This window comes from Taudactylus pleione, unplaced genomic scaffold (assembly GCF_031769625.1).
Source record: "Taudactylus pleione unplaced genomic scaffold, aTauple2 ptg000046l, whole genome shotgun sequence".
NCBI classification, from domain to species: domain Eukaryota; kingdom Metazoa; phylum Chordata; class Amphibia; order Anura; family Myobatrachidae; genus Taudactylus; species Taudactylus pleione.
Window position 1 is genome coordinate 7875702 of NW_028284448.1, and position 22769 is coordinate 7898470.

Consider the following 22769-nt stretch of genomic DNA (forward strand, 5'->3'; position numbering starts at 1 on the left):
AGCTTCTGGCTCTGTCAGAGCCGGAAGCTCTCCACTGACATCACATGGGAACGCCTCCGTTTGGGCTGCCACCCCCCCGGCCCGCCTTCCAAACGGGGCGAGCTGTCAATCAACATCGACAGCTCGCCCTTTGGATCGAGACCCGCTACGACCGGCGCTGTCGGTCGTAGCGGGTCTCATGCATGCGCATGACGGCGCCCTCGTGCGCATGCTCTGTGGGGGGCCATCGACCCGGTCCGAGCGCATCGGCGCTAACGACCGGGTCTGAATGACCCCCTGAAAATCTCAACCTCAAATACCACAGTCTACCACCTACCTATATGAAGTAGTTGTAATTGTCAGTTTAAATCCATTGCAGCTAAGAATATCTATTAAAACAACTAGGTGTCTGACTACAGTATATGAGGTTGATAGTTCAAGTCCCAGGTTGGCATGCTAAGAAATGTCTGTTTTAAATACAGGGGGATGTAACTGAAGGTGCACATATCGCCTGTACCAGTGCAGGAAGCAATCAACTGAGCCTACCTGCCTGCCCCGTCCCCATCAACCATTTAAAAAAATCGGTCCATCAGGAGGGTTTCTAGATACTCTGAACACATGATCCCAGTGTGAGCCTCTATGGGCATAGTGAAGACTTATTTTAGTTTCACATCAAATTGAACTGATGCATCCAGGAATGGTATGTCTCAGTCATGCACTCTGCTTTTTACATGTCACACTCTAATCTGTACGCTATAAACTAGAGAAGTGCGGTTCGATTCTCTAGATATCCAAATCTACCCGTATTTCGTGAATCCGGACAGATCTGAGTCATGGTTCTAATCTCCTGAGGATATCCGGAGTTGCAGTTCTGGTCTTCCAGTGGTTCAGAATTCGAATTTTAAATCGCATTTCGAGTTTTAGATTGCAAAAAGTACATGATTTTAGCTGTTTTGTAATTCATAGGGAATGAGCGAGTTGCGGGAGCAATCATCTGAAGATGGCGAATGCTCATGCAGTCAAGCTCCGAAAATATAGTATTTTCGGAGCTTGTTGAATTTTGTCCCTGTACTATTGTATGGGAACAGTGGGCAATTCCGGGAGAGAAAGGTAAGCAGGAGATATCACAGATATTACCTGCATTACCTTTTTGATGAATAGCCTGAAAAACTTCATTTCTACAAAAGCAGGTGAAAATGTTATGATGAATAGACCCATTGGAGAGCAGACTGAAAATGCTGTGCATACAGATTTAAGATCTACTTCATTTTAAGTGGATCTTTTATTTTTTACATAGTCCATAAAAAGAACCACTTGATCTATTGGCTGACTATTATACTGCTTTTTTATCCAGCGCTGTTATCCATTTGTCTGTGTGCTGAGTTATCTTTTGTAATGGTACAATGTGATCAGTTTATCCTTTAGCCTACTTCAAGAATCCTCAATATATACTAATGTTCAGTTCAGTGGCTTTTGCCATTTACTAGTTTTCAGTTTAATCTTGTATATAAAATTAATTGGTCTGTTTGTTTGTCTGTCCGGTTATGCATTCAGACACCCCTGCACCGATTGGAATGAAACCAATGTGAGGTGGTCCAGTTGGATCCTGGCCAGGTTTTAGGTGGGTTAGGGTCCCGGTCGAACCTCTCGTTGGTATACGCTGGCCAGAACTTTGACCCGAGAAGCCTGTTGTGAGCTTTCCACTGGATGGATTAGGACGAAAACTTCCCAGAGTGGTGACATTGGATCCCAAAGACATACTAGGGGGTTGAGGTCTCAGTCAGACCTCCCGTTGGTGTATGCTAGGCAAAACTTTGACCCGGGGACACTGGGCAGAACTTTGACGCGGGGAGCCTGTTCTGGGCCTTTCACTGGATGGATTTGGATGAAACTTCACAGAGGGAAGGCAATTGGTCTGGGATACATAATGGAGTGGTTGGGATCCCGGTTGGACCTCACAGCGGAAAACGCAGAGCAGAACTATGACCCAGGGAGCCTGTTCTGGACCTTTCACAGGATGGATTTGGACGACATCACATAATATGGACAAAAAGTTCACAGAGTGGTAACATTGGATGCCAGAATACATACCAGGGGGTTGAGGTCTTGGTCAGACCTCCCGTTGGTGTACGCTGAGCAGAACTTTGACCCAGGGACGCTGCACAGAACTTTGACCGGGGAGCCTATTCTGGGCCTTCCACTGGATGAATTTTGATAAAAACTTAACAGAGGGGTGGCAATTGATCTGAGATGCCTAATGGAGTGGTTGCGGTCCCGGTTGGACCTCACGGCAGAGTGCGCTGGGCAGAACTTTGAGCCTGTTCTGGGCCTTCGACAGAATGGAATTGGATGACATCACATAATAAAACTTAATAACTTGAAGATTTAAACCCGGGCAACGCCGGGTATTTCAGCTAGTGATAAATACTGATTAGTTAGGCTGAAATCATTGTGACCTATCTGACACTGTTATACCACACTAATGAATATATCAGAGGTTATAACTTCTGGATATTTGACTTGTTACATATTGTTTTCAGTGTATGTATTTTTGTATTTTAATAACTCGCGATATGAGCATTAGAATAAGATAAATAATTTATATAACAGGCTAACCGATCTATTGACATTTCTATGAGAATTAAGTATCATCTATTCAGAGTCAGCATGAGCAATATTTGAGAGAGTCAGAACATTACAGCAAATGGGATAATTATGGATGATTGTGCTTCAGATATGGGTCACATACAGACTGTTATAGTAGAGCATAGATAAACATAAGAAAACCTTGCTTTTCTATTGGGAATTCTTTGAAAGCTATTTACAGCTAATACTTGTATTAAGGTTAAAAAGGTTGATGAAGTGATACCAAGTTGTGCCGTACTATCTTCTTGATGTCAGAATACAATTACCACTGATTCATAAAACTGTCTCTGAGAAGAGCTGTGGTTTATTAATCAGCTGATCAAGAGAGGCACAGACAAATAAAGAACACACCATTTTGAATGATTGCTAATAACCCTTGAGGTCATGAACAATTCTTCATCAGATTTATTGCCATTATTTATTGAAAGGGGTGTTTAGGTTGATGTAGTAATATGATAGAATCTATACATGTTAAACAATACTTTTCTTTTTTTTTTCTTTTTATAAGTTGCTTGTACCAGTCTGTTTTCTCCTTGTAGTCTGTTTATGGCAGATTTGCTAAATATGCTGAGATAAAATGAGAACAAAGGTCACTTCCTGAGACTGGGGGTCATGTGCAATTGGATAAAATTCGCGTATAAATACCGAAAGAAGATGCGTTTTGCTTAGCTGGCAGAGCTGACCGTGTTGCAAGATGTGTGTTGCACGACAATAGTAGCATATGCACCTGGTTTACTACAGGAGTGAACATTAGTATATGCGCATGTTTTATGTCAGGAGTTGTGGTTCCACAATGATAGTAATGAATATAAATGGACAGTGGCCCTGATTCAGAGCCAGACGCTCTGACAGAGTGCTCGCTCTGAATCAGGGCGTCTTTTTTTTTTTTTATGGAGCGGCCTTCACAGCTATTGCGAGCGGCCAGGATGATGGTCGCGTTGGTCAAGACCATCGCGACCATCGGGCTTGCGATGAGACCGTTGTGGTAGGGTCTCGTGGCCGCAAGCCCCAGAGAGCTTTCGGCTCAAACAGAGCCGAAAGCTCTCCCACTGACATCACTTGTGATGTCAGTGGGGCCGCCCTCAGACAGTAGGCGTTCTCATGGGAACGCCTCCGTCTGGCCAGCCAGCCCCCCGGACCGCCCACCAAATGGGGCGTGCTGTCACTCAACATCGACAGCACGCCCCCTTTGGTGTGAGACCCGGAGCGACGGATTGCCCATCGCTATCCGGGTCTCGCGCATTCGCATGACGGTGCCAGCTCCATCGTGCGCATGCGCTCTGGGCCACCATCGACCCGGTTGCGAGTGCTCAGTGCTTGCGACTGGGTCTGAATCAGGCCCAGTGTTCTTTATAATTACTGATTTTGCATCTACCATGTAAAAGCAAATTCAAAGAAGACAAAATGTAAGTATTAATTACATTCAAATCAATACACACATCCGTAGTTCACAGTAGCCACATTACAACAGTAATAATGTACATCATTATTTATTTATTAACAGTTTCTTATATAGCACAGCATATTCCATTGCGCTTTACAATTTGAAACTGTTACAAGTCGCTGTCACGACTTGTTTCCTTCTAGCAGTTTACCTTCTCATGACGCTGTTGTTCTGGGTCCCTCAGTTGCTAGGCGATCTGCACGCCTCAGGAGGTCACGTGTTATCCACAGCACAATGTGATTGGTTCCTCCTGCTATTTGTGCAGGCCTTTTGCCGCCTTGCCAACTATAGCGCACTTGTAGGTTCTCTCAGCTCAACTGCATGGTCATTGTTCTGTGTCTCCTCGTGGTAGTATATTCTGGTTCTCCAGCTGAATACTCTTGCCACCATCTTACCAGCCTCTCCATCAGCTCCCTAGACGCACCAGCAGCTTCCATGCTGCCACCAGCTCACCAGCCTCTCCACCGGCTCCCTAGCCGCACCCGCAGCTTCCGTGATGCCACCGCCTCATCAGCCTCTGTCGGCTTCCCAGCCACACCAGCAGCTTCCGTGCTGCCACCGTCTCCAAAGCCACACCATTGGCTCTCAAAGCTGCATCACAGTACACAAACTTGTGTACCAGCTCTTAAGGCCCACCATTGGCTCTCAAAGCCGCATCGCAAGTACACAAACTTGTTTACCGGCTCTCAAACCACACCATCGGCTCTCAAAACCTTAATTGCAATATACAAACTTGTGTACCGACTCTCAAGCCGCACCATCGGCTCTCAAGGCTGCATCACAGTACACAAACTTGTGTACCAGCTCTCAAGCCGCACCATCGGCTCTCAAAGCCAAATCGCAACTTGTGTACTGGCTCTCAAAGCCGATTCGCAAGTAAACAAACTTGAGAATCGTCTCTCAAAGCCGCATCTAAAGTACACAAACTTGAGTACCGGCTCTCGAGCCACACCATCGGCTCTCAAAGCCGCATCTAAAGTACACCCACTTGTGTACCAGCTCCGTAGCCGCACCATCGGCTCTCAAAGCCATATTTCTAATACATATACTACTCCAGCTACCGGCTCAAAGCCGCACCATCGGCACCTTAGCCGCACTATCGGCTCTCAAAGCCGCACCATCAACTCACTCCTGCTATCAACTTCTGCCGCACCGCCGGTTCCAAAGCCGCATCATCGGCTCTCAAAGCCGCACCACTTCTGCTCCCAGCTCTCAACTGCATCACTGACTCCCAAGTCAACTCATAAGCCGCATCATCGGCTCCCAAGCCGAAACACTGACTGTTCCAAATCCTGCTGTTCCTCTCACCACCGGATCCCACAGTATATTCGTGTGAACCGCTACTACCCCGAGTATTAAGACCAGGTGGCCACCTAAGTACCTATGATCGTTTATAGATCTAAGGGAACAACGGGTGGCTATTAGTGGCGGAAGTTCCTTGCTAGCCTGGGTTCTAAGGGGTTCACATGGAACGAGCTTTGGGATTCATAACATTAACAACATTAATGGAACAAGACTAAGATGTTAGAGACAGACATAAAGGTAAGAGGGCCCTGATCGCAAGCTTACAATATATAGGGAAAATTATCAGTTTGCATTTTGCACAAGGGGTCAAACACATGCAATTGACCCACCTCCTGACCAGCATTATAAATCTTTCTTATGGTTTGTCATGTCGTGCATTTTGCGTGAATACGACCTTACTATATTATTGGTGTTGCCTGGCAGAGCAACACCAAGAAGAGAAAAGGCTGAAAGCTATAACCAGTAACATGTAAATGCCCTTTATGAGCTTATAAAGGACCTGAACTAAATCACAGAAACTCTCTAATGCTGGGCATACGTACATTGTCAGATGAAATGTCCTGTCAGACCAACAGACATTTTTTCTGATAGCCTGAAACCAGCAGATGTCGTGGCCATACACTGAGATATTTTACAGTGGCCACACAATATCTGGGTTCCTCCTCTGGAGAGGAAACAATTCCCTGTTCCTCTCCTGTGAAGAAACGGAAATATGTCAGTCGGTCGGCTATGGCATTGCCAAATACGGCCAACCAATGATCGAATCAGTCGGACATGTTGGAAAATATTTCATGCCCAACCATCTGATCATCACTGATTAATGGCGGCTATACACTATGCAGTTATCGTCCCCAATCACATAATGTTTGCCCGGCTTAAGCCTTGCAGTATAATATTATTGACTAACATCTGAAAAAGGAGAGACCTCATACTATCTGGTCAGAGGTGTAGTGTAATTACTGAGATTATTGTTGTTCATACTGTATCTGTGATCCTGACAATACTCCTAACAGTGCAGTTGATATAAAATTACAGGAGTGTCCTGAAATTTGTACCTTGAATATACAGCCACATGTCCCCAATTATAATCCGTTCTACAGGAGCAGTCTTCTTCGCATCCATCTAACTTATTATGTTCTCATTAATTCATTCTAGGCTTCAAATATGAGATTGCATTCCTGGGTATCCAGAATGATTCTCTAGAAACCAAACTCATTGAAGGATTTACCTTTAACAAAGTTGCTGATCATGAAATATCCTGTCTGAAATCATGTAAGGAGTGAGTCAAAGGCAGAGTAGGGAAGCTGCTTTACAGCAGATTCCTGAGTCTGTTTAAACCACTGCCCTACCTACCAATCTAAAGGCCATGTTCCAACATTTTCTTCTAGATGTCAAGAAGTGGGAACTGCTCCTAGACCTGATTTATCATTCCCTCTGACCCAGAGGTAAAGCAGATTAGTGGCTACGCTATGTCATTTTTCATCTTTGGGAGCAAATCATTGTTGCAGCATGAAATGAGCATTCAGTCCCCTTTCAAAGTTAAAGTCTATTTATCTTTGTTGATTTGGCTCCATTAACTCCAAAGAAACTGTGCAACATGTTCACCATCATTAAAACCTTAAGCAACTATATAATATATTATAAAAGTGGGTTTCCTATTCTAGTTCCAACTGACAAAATATTGTAGAATCCTCAGTGCCAGATCTCCTAAGCAAGGCTGAGATCTGTTAGCACACCTCAAGATTCCTAGTTTCTCGCTAGATGCCCTATCATCCAATCATAAATCCCAAAAAGAGAAGAGGCCTTGTGCTTCCCTGGTCTGGAAGAGGGTCCACTGAATATAGTGAGGCAGTTCCTGAATCCTACTACACTGTACTTGCGGGCATGTTCTGACTATCGATATATGCAGTACTTAATATGCCTGAGTTTGCTACCTGTTATTGATAATAACATTTTACAGTAACTAATTTGCTATATGATGCATTCAAAATTGCAAAGAAGTTCTGTTCCATTTACGCATCCCTATACTACATGATCTTGCGTAGTTCCTTTCCTTTGCTATCACTGAATTGGGGGTTCCTGGATAGGAAGTTTTCTTTAATTTGCTTCTGCAAGGGTTCTATTTTGATCTTCTTTTCTCAAGTTAGGACTACTGTAATTGACAGTCTGGACCAGTGTCCTGTTTAGGTAAACAGCGATTCTTGTTACTTAATGTGGAACTAATGTTCTTCGTCAAAGTCTTGGCCTGCAGACTTTGGCAAGTGATCATGGCTTTGATACATCCTGATCAGTAAGGTTTTATCTGTATCAGGGCTCAGAAAATACAAGAAAATCATTGTTTCAATTTTTTTTGTTGTTTTTAAAAAACCTCATTACTACTGTGTCCTCTTGGGGATTTCTTCTTCTTATACTATCTAATGCAGTCCATACACCAATTGCCTGATTCCGTATTCTCTGGTGAGCAGAAAAATCCAACATGTTGGATATCCTAAATTCACCGATTTCAAACATTTTCTGGGTTGGAATTGGGCGAATCAAGGACTTCCAACGTGTTGAATTTTGCAGATTTTTTTTATTTACAAAATAATGTACAAATCACAGAATTGAGTCGATTGATTGTTGATGTATGGGCCCCTTTACTGGTCAGTCTGTAGCTTCCAGGTTCCCACCAGTTCCCTCCTTGCATAATGACACTGTCCCTGTCATATACCAGCTATACATGGAAAGGTCACCACCTCTCACAAGGTTATCATATTCTTCTATTATTATGAGCATTGTGATGGTCTGATTCGCAAAAACAAGCTGTTCTGTCCCCTTTCACCGAAAAACTGGTCATACAGATAAAGAAGAGATGAACAGTGGTAGGAAAAAGATTCTCAAATATTACTAAAATGCATGTTAAAAACAGTTTATAAAATACTGGAATACCAGTTTAAATGTGCATGATTTTTATTTACCGTTTTTATTTCAATGTATGATATCTTCAAGAGTGCAGCTTCATATGGGAATATTGGTATAAAACAGGGGTGGGGAACCTTTTTTCTGCCAAGGGCCATTTGGATATTTATAACATCAGTCGGGGGCCATACCAGCCGCTGTGCCAGCGAATCGACTGTGTTGACACAGTGTGTACCCAGTTTAAGGGACACACACAGGATGACAGGTGATCCCCCTTAATCCCCATCCCCCGAATTTACCTTACTACAATGGAAGGGTGGGGGATCGATAGTGAATGGGACCAGGCTAAGAGCAGCCATACAATGGGACCACTTGGGTGAGACAACCCATAATAGCGTCCCACTGCATCCCTATCTTGCGCATTTGCATACCTGACTGGTAAACCCCAGTCAATCACACACACAATGGAGGCTCCTCTACACTGCTATACAGCCCACACAGCGCCGCCGCCCCCCCACCCCAGGCACAGGGCTGCGTTGTCATCGCTACTGTCCATCTTCATCCTCTTTGGGGCACAGTCACCCTCAGTTCCTTAATAAACTGACCTTCGTCCCACCGCTGCAGCTGTCACCATCTTCAGAGATCTGCTGAGACTGAGAGCTCCGTAACATGGCGCGGGCCGGAGGTTCCCCATCCCTGGTATAAAATACAATAAACCAAGAAATCTATAAAATTCCACTTGCTGCATAAAGTAATGATCTGGGAAAAATGAATTCCCTAAAGTGCCAAATGGGATATTGCAGTGTAAATTAATACACAGTACAAATTGCATATAAATAGCCAGGTTTTACACCACCGCATCAATGCTTGTACACCCTAAAGCAGGGCCTCCATAATCTACAACAACTGAGCCTGAATTTATGTTATCTATGAAGCATATACATTAGTGGCAAAAGAAAAACATTATTCAGTTATAACATTTGTTTAAAGTGCTGTTTACAATATCTGTCAGAGAAAGGATTTCTGTACCTGTACTAAAACACTTATCTGTTCAAAGACATGTATAGCATGCTATATTATCACATCTGACCTTGCCGATCTTATTGTGGCCAACATCATATGTACAGGGTGTTTACTAACTGATGGTACTCAGAGCGTTATAGCGCATGATCTATAAATTGGATTTCAATTAAACTTGCAGGAGTTATAAATGAAAGTATGCAGAAGAGAGTTTTGAAAGAAAAAAATAAGTTACACCTTTCAACGCTATTGAGAATCTCATGGCACAATCGGCCTTTTATAGCGATCATTAGCACCCTATGCCTTATTTTGTATGATTTTGTTCATTCATTTTAGTATGGAAAATTGTAACTAGTTTTTTCATCCATAAATCTCTTCCACATTCTTTATATATCCTGCAAGTTTTTCTGAAATACAACTTATAGATCATGCATCAGTAGCATCGGTTATTTCATGAACATTCTGCTATTAAAAGCATTGACCTTTTTAAATTTCAGATGCAAACACAATAGGAAGTGGTGGCTTGCTTAGTAAATAAGCCCCTAGATTGGGTAAGCAATAAAACACACATCACAACCAGCCAATCCTTTTAGTCTTCAGAGAATGGCTTTGTGAGGGACAAAACTGAAGTTGATGAGAAGGTAAAGTTGTGAAGGTTGAAGTTGATGGGTTGGAGAGTGTAGAAATGGGAAGAGTGAAGTTGATGGGTTGGAGAGTGTAGAAATGTGAGGGATGAAGTTGATGGGTTGAAGAGTGTAGAAATGGGAAGAGTGAAGTTGATGGGTTGGAGAGTGTAGAAATGGGAAGAGTAAAGTTGATGGGTTGAAGAGTGTAGAAATGTGAGGGATGAAGTTGATGGGTTGGAGATTGTAGGATTGCGAGGGATGAAGTTCAAGCTGATAAACAGACAAACAAAACAATGAGTGTGTGTTGAGCAACACTCTTGTATACTGGGAGGGAAAGCAGATAATGGTTAGTTTCTCAGGTTTTGAGGTGTCCACGACTTAATCAGCTAATAGGGTGTTACCCAACTCTTCTGGTATATGCTACACACCAAGGATCAGAGATTGATAGTCACAAATTGTGAATGTTGGATGATCGTATGTTGATAGCAGTGGGAAACAGTCGGGAAGTTGATGGACGGAATCCCGACCGCCGGCTTCCCGACTGTCTAATCCTGGCAAGGGATAAATGACAGGTGTCGAAATCCCGATGCCTGTCATTTTCCCTACACCGGGAGCCCGACACCTGGGTTACCGATCAAAGGTAAGCCGGGCGCGGACAGACGCGGGGGAGGGTTAGGTTTAGGGTTCCCGCGGGGAACTTAGGGTTAGGCACCTCCCCGGGAGGTTAGGTTTAGGCTAGGGGAAGGGGGGGGTTAGGGTTAGGCACCCCTAAGGTGGGGTTAGGGTTAGGGGGTAGAATAAGTTAGAGAATACTTACTTGGGGACAATCGGGATTTTCAGTGATGCCGGGATGCCATGCGGCCGGCGGTAAATCATACTGAATCCGATAGCAGTGTATTGCCAAAAGAAATAGGTGAATGATATACAGTAGATTACACTGTGTTGCTCAGTCTAATAGTGGGTAAAGTCTTGTCATGTTGATAGGAAATATTTCTGCAGCAAGTACAATATATGCTGGTAAGAGGTTTATGTCCAATAATTCATATGCAAACATCAGTCTCATCATTTTATGGTTACTTCTTAATACCTGTGTAGTAGTCAATCCATAAATGTGGTAATAATACCTGTAGCAATACTGTATGTCTTATTCTCTTGTAGTGAGCTTGCATAGCACCACCTCAGGATATATATAGCCAGAATGAATGTACTGGGTAGGACATAAGCACTATCATAAAACTAGGAGACAGGTGTACTTATACTTCTAGATACCTGATATTTATTGTTATTTGTGAAACAATTTTATGAATACTTTGCTCTAGAATAAATACATATATTTTTTAGCCATTTACTCAGAGCGGGAATTCTCTCATTCTTTATACTTTTCTTCCTTATACTATCTTTGTTTTAATTATCTTCCTTCTTTCTAATCTTAAAATGTTTTAGCGCCATAAGCATGGCTATAGCTTAGACTTTAGCTTTTTCTAGCTCTTATCCTATTAACTGGGAAGGGACCCAGGTTGCTTAAACGGCTGCTGAACATTTAACTGCTACCCCGAAAGGTCTTGCACAGATAGTTTAATTTGTATTGTACTTATACTTCTATTGCTAGCTCCTCTGATATGGTCCTGTTCCTCTTTCTGCTGTTGTATCTCAGGAGATGAAGTATGTGGCGTCGGTGTATATGAGTAGTTTAAATTGTGTATAAATCACTGCTCTTAGAGAAAAATATAATAGTGTTTTATTAGACTCGAGCAATATCATATCTATTCAAATTACATTTTAACCTATAGATCTTGATTCTTCAAATATTGGTGGAGAGTATAGAAATTTGTTGTTAAAGCTAATACTGACTGCCTGCGTTTGTGGTGCTTCCTGGTAAGGAAGACTGCTGTGCATTCCAACCGCACTTCCTAATTAGGGGTCCTCCAGTGCAATTTGTCATGGCTTGTGTGACTTTCTCAGTTAAACAAAATAAGACTTCTTCGGGGGGCAATTCAATTTTGCACAATGGACACAATGTACTATTCTGAAATGGCACATCTCGCCCGTCGACAGTCAAGTTGAGATGTCAGCCTGTCCTACCATATATGGCCGATATGTGTGCAGCTGGGCATCACGGGGATGCCCAACAGAACATCGCGTTCAATTGAATTCTTACCTTAAAGCCCTAGTAGAGGAAAAAATGGCCATAAAAAGGTAGCATACAGGTTTCGTCTCTTAGTCCTAATTGATTACAGCTTTAGTAAGTGCTAATGGCATTAAGTGAAAAGGAATGTGCAGTTATTTGTGTTGAGGTCGCCCTGTCACCTGATGTCTAGGTGGTATTGCAGGGGATACTCACACTAGGGGGCTGATTCATTTCCGAGCCATGTGCAGTAGCAATCTATGGCTGTGCATATAGCCGAGATTAACTGTAGATTAACATTGTTGAGATTCTTGTGTACTACTAGCGATGTTGTGGCTGTTATAATCTGCCCCTAGGAATTGGATGGAGGGAAAAAAATTGCCACAGAGATGTTGAGTCTTGCAGATTTGCCATTGTGCCCTATTACAGTGATCGCGGTGAGCGACAAAATTTGTGGGTCCCAGGGACCCACCACTTTAAAAAAATGGGGTCCTACCTGACCATTTCTGGGTCCCATCATAATTTATGCTTTAGAGCTCCCCATATGCCTCAGACCTCCCCACATGCCACCACACATCCCCACATGCCCCTAAAATGCAGATCTGATACCCCCAACAGCATTAGATATCCCCACAAGCCCCTTAAATGCATGTTTTAATGCCTCCATGATCTTTCAGGTAATACGACTTTCCCCATGTGTAGTGCCCCCAGGAGCAATCCCCCTGTGCAGTGCCCCCAGGAGCAATCCCCCTGTGCAGTGCCCCCAGGAGCAGTCCCCCCAGGAGCAGTGCCCCCAGGAGCAGTCCCCCCAGGAGCAGTCCCCCTGTGCAGTGCCCCCAGGAGCAGTCCCCCTGTGCAGTGCCCCCAGGAGCAATCCCCCTGTGCAGTGCCCCTCGTATGCCTGTCAGACCACCTATGCAGTCCAATGAAGGTATCTGCCCCTCTAATAAGTGTGAGTGACCTGGGCATTAGGCCCAGGCCACTAAAGGGCAAATAGGTGGGCCCTCTAGTGACCTGGGCCTAATGCCCAAGTCACACACCTATTTGGGGGGCATATACCTTCAATTGGGTCTAATGCCCCCTATGTTGCCCGGGCCTTGTGCCCGCCTAGAGACCCACAGGCCTATTGCCTGAATTTATCCCACGGGCCTAGTGCCCGACAACCCTGGTGGTCTAGGAAGGAGTAAAATACCGGTGGCCCAAGGCCGCCTACCGGTATGGTGGAAGAGGCTGGGGGAGCTTCGTTAGCTCTTTTGCTTTCCTCCCCCGCAGTCCTCTTCAGTCCTCAGCTTCAGTCTTCTGCCGCTGGCCCGTCCTGGCCAGCGGCACCGCCTCTTCCTTCTTGATCACGCCGTCTTCTGGGCGCTTGCGCGGCCGCCAGAACTGTCGCCGCGCCGCTCTTTTCTTCGTGAAGTCTTCACTCCTCACCTCCGCCGATGGACTGAACGCGTTCCCGCTAAGCAGCGTCTATACAAGACGCCGCGAGTGGGCGGGGCTATGACGCAGCGAGCTGCAATTGGCTCGTCGCATCTGCCTTCTATTGGCTGCTGGACCGCGAGCCGTGTTTGGCTCGCGGCCAGTGCCAAACAACCGCCGCTGACCGCCGCTACTTGGCTTCCGGGCAGCGAGCTCTGCTTAGCTTGCGCCCGGAGCCAAGCTACTCCCGCCGACGCTGGTGGAAGGGACCAGGCGGTCCCTTCACCAGGTACCCACCGCAGTAGTTTACCCGGCGCTGGGAACAAACACACTGTCCCAGCACCGGGCACGGATGCTGTGCCGATGCTGGGATCAGACACTTGATCCCAGCACGGCTTTCCACAGCAGCAGCCAATGAGAGTCTATCTGACTCTCATTGGCTGCTCTAGCAAACAGCGTTGTGTCTGTTACTGCAGGGGGACGTGCTATGCTGCAGCCAGCTTTCAGGGATTGGCCACAGCACAGCGCATCCCCGGGGACCCGGATACTTTAGAAAAGTGGGTCCCCGGTGCCTGATAGCGGGTAAAATACGCGCTATAGCGCATATTTGCGAACACTGCTATTAAGCCAGTGTTAAGGCCCCCATACACGGTGCGATTTAGCAGCCGATCCAAAGGATTGGTACAATACTGCTGCTATATCATACCGTGGGTGGGCATGATATCGGCCAGTGCGTGCTCCCATGGGATTGTACATTGCTCCTTCAGATCTTTCATGCTGCCCATAAGATCTGGTGATGCGTAGGAACGATCCCATGCAGCGCTATGCGGTGTGGGAGGGGGGTGGCGGCATATCAGGTGGTCGAGCAGCGGATCGCTCTGTGTGTAGGGACCTCCCAATATGTCGGCCATCATGTCGCAAGGTGAATATCGCACCGTGTATGGGGCCTATAGACTGTTCTACTCATGTTTCCTTTTCCTGCTTTTCTAATTGTAAAAATGTGCTGAAATATACTTACCGTATATACTCGAATAAAAGCCGAGTTTTTCAGCACAAAAAATGTGCTGAAAAAGTACCCCCTCGGCTTATACTCGAGTCAAGTGTAGCGCTGACTGGACGGAGTTCGGTCAGCGCTACACACTGCCAAACACACAGCCGCCGGAGCCGGCAGCTGCGTGTTTGGTGTAATCAGCAGCCGCTGAGAGTCTGTCAGACTCTCAGCGGCTGCTGCTGCTCCCACTGCGGGAGCCATCTTCCGGCTCCCGCAGTGGGTGATGGGAGACACGTCGTCATGACGACGTCTCTCCCATGCAAAGCGGCCGGAGGAGCGGACAGCAGCGGGACCAGGAGCGGGAGTTTAAGGTAAGTGTTTATTTTTTTTTATTCTTTTCACGTCTCTCTCTACTAGGGAGGGGGGGGACTACAGGGGGCACTACCAGGGGGCGATGACTACAGGGGGCACTACCAGGGGTCATTATCAGGGGGCACTACCAGGGGGCGATTACTACAGGGGGCATTATCAGGGGGTGATTACTACAGGGGGCACTAAAAGGGGGGATTACCACTGGGGGCACTACCAGGGGGGATTACTACAGGGGGCACTACCAGGGGGGGATTACTAAAGGGGGGGATTACTACAGGGGGCACTAAAAGGGGGGATTACCACTGGGGGAACTACCAGGGGAGGATTACTACAGGGGGCACTACCAGTGGGGGATTACTACAGGGGGCACTAAAAGGGGGGATTACTACTGGGGGTACTACCAGGGGGGGATTACTACTGGAGGCACTGAAAGGGGGGATTACCACTGGGGGCACTACCAGGAGGGATTACTACTGGGGGCACAACCAGGGGGAATTACTACTGGGGGCACTACCAGCTGCTGCCATTTCCCACACTAGGCTTATACTCGAGTCAGTAAGTTTTCCCAGTTTCTTTGGGTAAAAGTAGGTACCTCGGCTTATATTCGGGTCGACTTATACTCGAGTATATACGGTAATTGACTGATATACAAATGGGGAAACACGAGGGTCAGGTGATCCAATACAAATTACCTAACCATTTGCATTTATTCCCTAGTCACATTTAGTACTATAAGGGGAAAATTTACTAAGATTCGATTTGGTGCCGATTTGTCCCGTTTTTCAACTCGGATAGGATTGATCAAAAACAGACGTTTTTTTAACTTAAAAAATCGTGGCTTCACCAAGCTCCCGGTTTTGACAATATTGTTTTGTTTAATGGTGTATTTGGTCGATCCTGTGCGTTTTGAAGCCCCTATTTAAACGGCCGAATTTCTCTCCCGAACAAGCAGCCTGCACATATCAGTGAAATATGGGTCTCATTCAGACACGCTCACAAGCGCTATGCGCTCGCAAGTTGGTCGATGTTTGTGCATTGCGCACAGGCGGCGTGCGCAATGCGCGTGCGCAAGCCCCGTAGCGAGTGAAAAATTCACTCGCTCCAGGGCTCGCTACAAACGGGACAGCTGTCGATGTTGATCGACAGCTCACCCCGTTTTGTAGGCTGGGTGGCTGGACAAACGGAGGCGTTCCTGAATTCCCGATTTACAAAAAAGTGATATCACCCGAGATTGAAAATCGGGAACAACACACATTTTAGTAAATTTACCCCTAAGAGAGAGTCTCAAATATACTGTACGTTAAAAATTTTTTCACATAGGCCCTCATTCAGAGCCACTCGCTAGCGGCAGTACGCTCGTTCTGAGCGATGTTCGCACATCTGCGCATGCGTACGGTTTTTAGTACGCATGCGCGAACCAGTCAGTGCGGCCGAAAATCGTTGGTACGCAATATAGCGAGGGCCTGCTATTTTGAGTGACAGAATGAGGTGTATGTGGGTGGTAACAGGGGAAGGTGCTTGAAAACGGGGAGTGGAGATCCGAACGCAGGCGTGCTTAAAGGTCAAAACGGGCGTTTTAAGGGAGTGCATAATTAATACAGCAGCGTCATTGACCACGTCACTTGGTTTTTTTTAACTCAGAACTGCTCGCAAAATAGCGGTTGAAAACACCAACCACAAGAATAGCGAGCAGTTCATACGCTGTACGATGTACTCGATTAATCTAATAAATAGCGGACATGACGTATGGTGCGTGCGGCCAGGGGGCGTTTTTATCAAATAAACGAGCGTATGTTTTGCTCGCTCGTTCAGACTTAGAGGTGGGAACAGACTGCAATTTGCGAACGGATCATTTGAATAGCCACCCCTTGTTTTTGAACGAACGACCACAAATAGCGAACGGCTCTGAATCAGGCCCATAGTTTCCTAGTTATAAGGTTTTGAATGTCAAAAATCCACAAAATGTGGCAGTACAAAAAGTTATTTCCGAAGGCCAGGATTAAGATATTAAAATAAACAGAGCATAGAAGGCTTTAATTTGACATTCACATGTCACTATAATAGAAATTATTAAACACATAAGGTCCCATTGATATCTAAACTTGAAATTTGTTATGGACAATCTTAAAACATAAAATAATAAAACAAAGTTTTTGAAAATTTGAAACCTATTTTTTTTTATTCTTTTTTTAAATGTTTGAATTTGGTACCTTGAAATGTTGACTTCCATAAACCCAGTTATGTGGTATACCAAATTAAAGCCTGCTACGGATGTGTCCTCATATACCAAGCCTCAATACACCATACGGCGCTAGACACCTGGAGTGACTGAGCCGCACCAAGCAGTGTAGAGGAGCAAAATGTTCTGCTTTAACCACACAGGAATTAGTTTTAAACACATACAAAGTCGCAGATGAAGCACAACAGAACTTGGCATGAGAAAAAGCCGTTGCTGCTGCATCGTAGCCCTTTGTATACAGGACTCATATGCACACAAATGTACGAATGTCGCACATCAAATTAATAAGTGCAGTCTAGCTACAGTATGTAGCTTTGTCACCTTCAGTTGTTTTATTTGTGCGAATAAGATGCCCAGGGAACTGGTGAACTAAGAGGGGCTGTTTGGCACGGCTGAAACCACAGTGTTTGAGGATACATCTGTATGTTTTGAGCTATTTTTTTAAAATATCTTGATCCTAGACAGATAAAATTAGGTTTTTGTATGTGCACAAGTACTAAAATTTGTGAATTTTTTTTACATTTTCAAACCCAAACTCAAAAAACTACATAACCTAAAAATTTACAATTAAAGATTTATAGTCCGCTTTGATGTATCATTTAGCATACAGAGTGCAATAAAAAATATGAAAATTAAGGTAAAAAAGTAATGAAACATTGGATCAGTTGATGTGGAATAGCCCATGCTTTCTCTGATTTGGCTTACCGTGGATACTTTCTCAGTAAGTGTTGCTATCCCAAACACGGGATAGTCGGGTAGCCAATACGATGTAGTTTTTGAGATCAGAACATAACCGAGTAAAACCGAATCGCTTATCTCTAGTTATAACTGTATTTGTTATTGTATGGTAATGCTGTAAAATGTAACCATGATTAAGAATGTACCTTAATGTGAATGTTTGCTCTTATTGTTACATATATACTGTTGTAACAGTGTATATTTCATCTCTTCTTTCAGGAATACTGCAACACTGTTCAGCTGGACTCTGGTATAGACTATCGAAGACGTGTTCTCTCTGCGGCTGGTAAACTATACTTCCTGTAAGTTTCACTTTATTCTGCAAACATTTTATTTCTATAGTATATAATATAATGTACAAGGGTCGGTCTGTTTTCTTATTCTTCCAGTACCTAGTGAACCTTATTACTAAAAAAATAAGCTATAATTTCTTCATATTGATGGGACCTTTATGAAGCAGGAAACTGCCTAGGCACGGTATAAAATATTTGTGTTGCATCACACCTGGGGAGTATCTAATTGGTGCACTGTGTGTGCTACACATGGACCTCTGGGCCTGATTCAGACCCGCTTGCGAGCGCTGAGCGCTCGCAAGGGGGTCGTTGTTGCCCAAGTGCGCATGACAGAAGCTGCTCCGTCGTGCACATGCGCGAGACCCGAATAACGACGGCTAAGCCGTCGTTATGGGTCTCGCCCCAAAGGGGGCGTGCTGTCGATGGTGATTGACAGCACGCCCCCTTTGGTGGGCGTGCCTGCCCAGACGGAGGCGTTCCCATGGGAACGCCTACCGTCTGGGGCCGGCCCCACTGACATCACAAGTGATGTCAGTGGGAGTGCTTTTGGCTCTGATAGAGCCAAAAGCACTCCAGGGAGGCAGCGAGACCCTACCGCAAGGGTCTCGTCACAAGCCCGATGGTCGCGATGGTCTTGACCATCGTGACCATCATTTTGGCCGCTCGCTGTGGGTGGTCACCCACAGCTATGCGAGCAGCCAGGAGGCCGCTCCAAAAGGCAGGAGGGACGGCCCTGAGTCAGAGCGAGCGCTCTGTCCGGCTCTGAATCAGGGCCTCTGGGGGTCATTCAGACCCGCTCGCGAGCGCAGGATGCTCGCAGGCGGGTCGATGGTGCCCTACTGCGCATGCGCACGACGGAGGGAGCTCCGTCGTGCGCATGCGCGAGACCCGGCTAGTGACGGGATAGCCGTCGCTCCGGGTCTCGCACCAAAGGGGCGTGCTGTCGATGTTGATTGACAGCACGCCCCCTTTGGTGGGCGTGCTGGGGGCGTGGCTGCCAGACGGAGGCGTTCCCATGGGAACGCCTACCGTCTGAAGCCGGCCCCACTGACATCACGAGTGATGTCAGTGGGAGTGATTTTGGCTCTGATAGAGCCAAAATCACTCCAGGGCTTGCGGCAGCGAGACCCTACCGCAGGGTCTCCGTCACAAGCCCGATGGTCGCGATGGTCTTGACCATCGCGACCATCATCATGGACGCTCGCTATAGCTGTGGGTGGTCACCCACAGCTATGCGAGCGTCCAAGAGGTCGCTCCATTTTCATGTAGGAGGGTCCTGATTCAGAGCGAGCGCTCTGGTCAGAGCGTCCGGCTCTGAATCAGGCCCTCTGTTCCTGTGTTTAATACTCAACTCAGCAGAGTCCCACAGCAGCGGCACTGCACAAATCACAGGGAAAATGGTGCAGTGGCCGGTCGCTAGAGACAAGGGGGCCCAGATGGAGATTGCACATGGTCCTAATCTTCTCTTAATAAAGCCCCTGCATCACACGCCTCCTTTTTTGCTGGTGACCTAGATTGCCACCAAAGTACGTTTCTGGAGAAGAATGGTGTTCCTTGGAAAGTGCTCAGATTTGCAAACAATGCAAAAAGAGTTCAAATTATGCAATCAGATTATTGAAAGATGTGGGAAAGGATATCCAGTCACATGGTTGACAATGACCATGTCGACAATCATAATATCAACATCACAATGTCGATACTAGAATGTCAGGATGGGTTGACATGTCTACATCACCATATCGAAATGCTCAGAATGTCGACATGTTCACAGTGTCAATATCTTAAATGTCGCCATGTGGAATGTTGACATTCTGAGAATGCCGATGGTTAGGCTTATGCGCTTCCGTGAGGCTTAGCCTGCTGGAGGAATTAGGGGGGTGGTTAGGCTTAGCCACTAGGGGGAGGGCTAGGGATTAGGGATAAGGGGAGAATACTCACTTGAACCGCTGCTTGGCACAGATCACCGCCAGAAGTGCTGGTTACATGGCTGTCTGGACCGGAAGAGCGGCTGGGACTAGGTAATTAACCACTGGACCACCAGGTACATTAGGTCGACATTCTATTATGTCGACATGGCATAATTGTTGACATGGTTGTTGTTAACATGCTAAGCATTCTCATGTCAACCTAATGCTTGTCAAACTAACATACCACACCCATGGGAATGGTGCATTTTTATTAGGTGTTCTTTGGTTTCCGGAAGTATGCACAAGAATTTTCACCTCTCACAAAAATGTAAATTTGCAGCGCCAGAAATTGTGCCTCAACCGATTCTGTTAATGCGGTGCATTTTGTTCTAGTTGTACTTGGAGGTGCACTTTAGATTCTGTGTTATTCCTTCATATATGTCCTGAATTAATGGGATGACATGGCAAGCCTATGTATAATGATTTTGGAAAAACTAGAGGTGAACCATATATGCTTATATGTACAATGGTATGACTTTATCTTTAATAAGAACACTACACATCATCATTATTTCTAAAATGTACACATTTTGGCTGATGCAGAGCTGACTGACCCATTTGTGTTGTGTATAACGTATCTTCTGTAAATCTATGAAAGTGCAAGTACATACTGATGATAGCTAGTAGTAACCCTGGTGCATATGCAGTGTATGAGGACGCCTTTGCATATATTTATAAGAGCATGTTTTCTTGAGTAATGTACACCCAATTTCCTTCCAACTCTGCATCGGCCTCGATGACTCATATCAAAAACATATGGAGCTTGCTTATGGCAGTGTGTAATATATTGTTGATTTGCAAATAAAGGATAATAATAATGCAAATAGGACAAATGTGATGTACTCAGTGGAAAGTACAGAACTGGAGCAAATGTCTGCATCTAAGTGTGCAGTTTAAAGTATGTGGAGCTATAAAGATATTCACTTTGCTTTGTCTGCTGTTGCGCTATCAAGACTAACCTTCACATGAGACACCTGCACTCATAAACATTTATTAAGGTACACACAGGACCATCATGTACACACAAGATCATCATATACACAGGACAGTTTTGTACACACGGGACCATATTGTACACATAGAACCATCAGGAACACAAGGGACCATCGGGTAAATCATGTACACATAGGACCATCAGGAACACAAGGGACCATCAGGTACATATGGGACCATCATGTACACATAGGTCCCGTTGGTACACACCGGATTATCATGTACACACAGGGTGCTGATTCAGAGGTGGATGCAGATACATCTTTATGCTAATGCCGCGTACAATTGTGGAATTAGTGAGGCATTTCCATCCAGTGTGTCTTTTGACTCAAGCGGTTGCTCAGTAGAAAAAAAACATCGGCCAATTCCGTACTGAATCAGGCTCAGAATCATGAAGTACACACAGGATCCTCATGTACATACAGGATTATCATATACAAACAAGATCATCATGTACACACAGGATCATCATATACACACAGGATCATCCTGTACACGCAGGATCATCCTGTACACGCAGGATCATCCTGTACACGCAGGATCATCCTGTACACGCAGGATCATCATCAGTGGCAAACGCAGGATTTCTAGAGGGGGGTTTCCAAATGCTTGATTTTAGAGCGAGTGTGGCCAGTCTATGAAGAGGGCAGAATTAGTACTCAACCAGTTTTAAATATGCGTCATACAAAGTGTATTGTGTATCATAATTCCAGCATATACAGGACCAGTGATCACAGTAAGCCATTAGATGCGGCAGTAGGGCCATCCTGCCTGAGCTGGATGTATTTATTTTAGATGTAGGCACCATTCCAGACTATTGGAGCAAGTCCGGGAGTCTGGAGGAGCAGCAGAAGAATCTAGCACTGCCCTGGACATATATGTACATATTGGGCTCTATAGCAGTGCATCCCTAATAGTGCATGTTTTCCAGATCTCCTAGTTGGCGCACAGGTTATTTATTACTGTCTGATGCATGTTAAAAGATCCATAGGTGGTGCTAATTATTTTATTTGTGATACTGAGAAGAGCATGCAACACTAGCAAAATTCTATTATATTACTATTTCTACTGTGGTCATGTGTGTGCTAGGGGGGGTGTTTCCAGACAGACGGAAACCCCCCCTGCGTTTGCTTATGATCATGTACACAGGATCATCATGTACACACAGGATCATCATGCATAAACAGGATCATCATGTACACACAGGATCATCATGTAAACAAGATCATTTTTATACACTGGCCATCAGGTACACACGTTACCATTATGTTCACATGGGATCATCATGTACACAATTGAACATTGAATATCTTTATATACAACTGTCTATTTTGGACTTGGTTTTTTATATTTGCATTTGTTAAGCAGCAAACCTGCTTATTTGTATATTGTAACAGATATGCTATATTCAAGTACACACTTTTAAGACAGTCCATTGGAAACATTGCAAAAGCCCATACATGTATGAGGTATTCAGACTGCACAGTTCTCATATTCCAGCACTTTTTCCCAAAGATTTACATATAATCCACTCAAATATTTTATTATCTTGACAACATAATGAAGGAACAATGGGCCTGATTCAGAGCCGCTCGTAAGCGGCCGCTCGTTCGCTCCGAGCGATGTTCGCACATCTGCGCATGCGTATGGGTCGTAATGCGCATGCGCCAACCAGTCATTGCGGTCGGAAATTGAGCGCTCGCAAAATAGCGAGTGC

The 22769-nt window shown here is 45.2% G+C and overlaps 1 protein-coding gene across 1 annotated transcript in view; it reads left to right on the top strand.

The window, feature by feature from the left end:
• Nucleotides 1-22769, top strand: part of AFG1L (AFG1 like ATPase) — a 255712-nt gene that overhangs the window by 192987 nt on the left and 39956 nt on the right. Inside the window, exon 8 of the mRNA XM_088460454.1 lies at nt 18019-18101. Coding sequence (XP_088316580.1) covers nt 18019-18101 — 83 coding nt within the window. The remainder of the gene's footprint in view (nt 1-18018; nt 18102-22769) is intronic.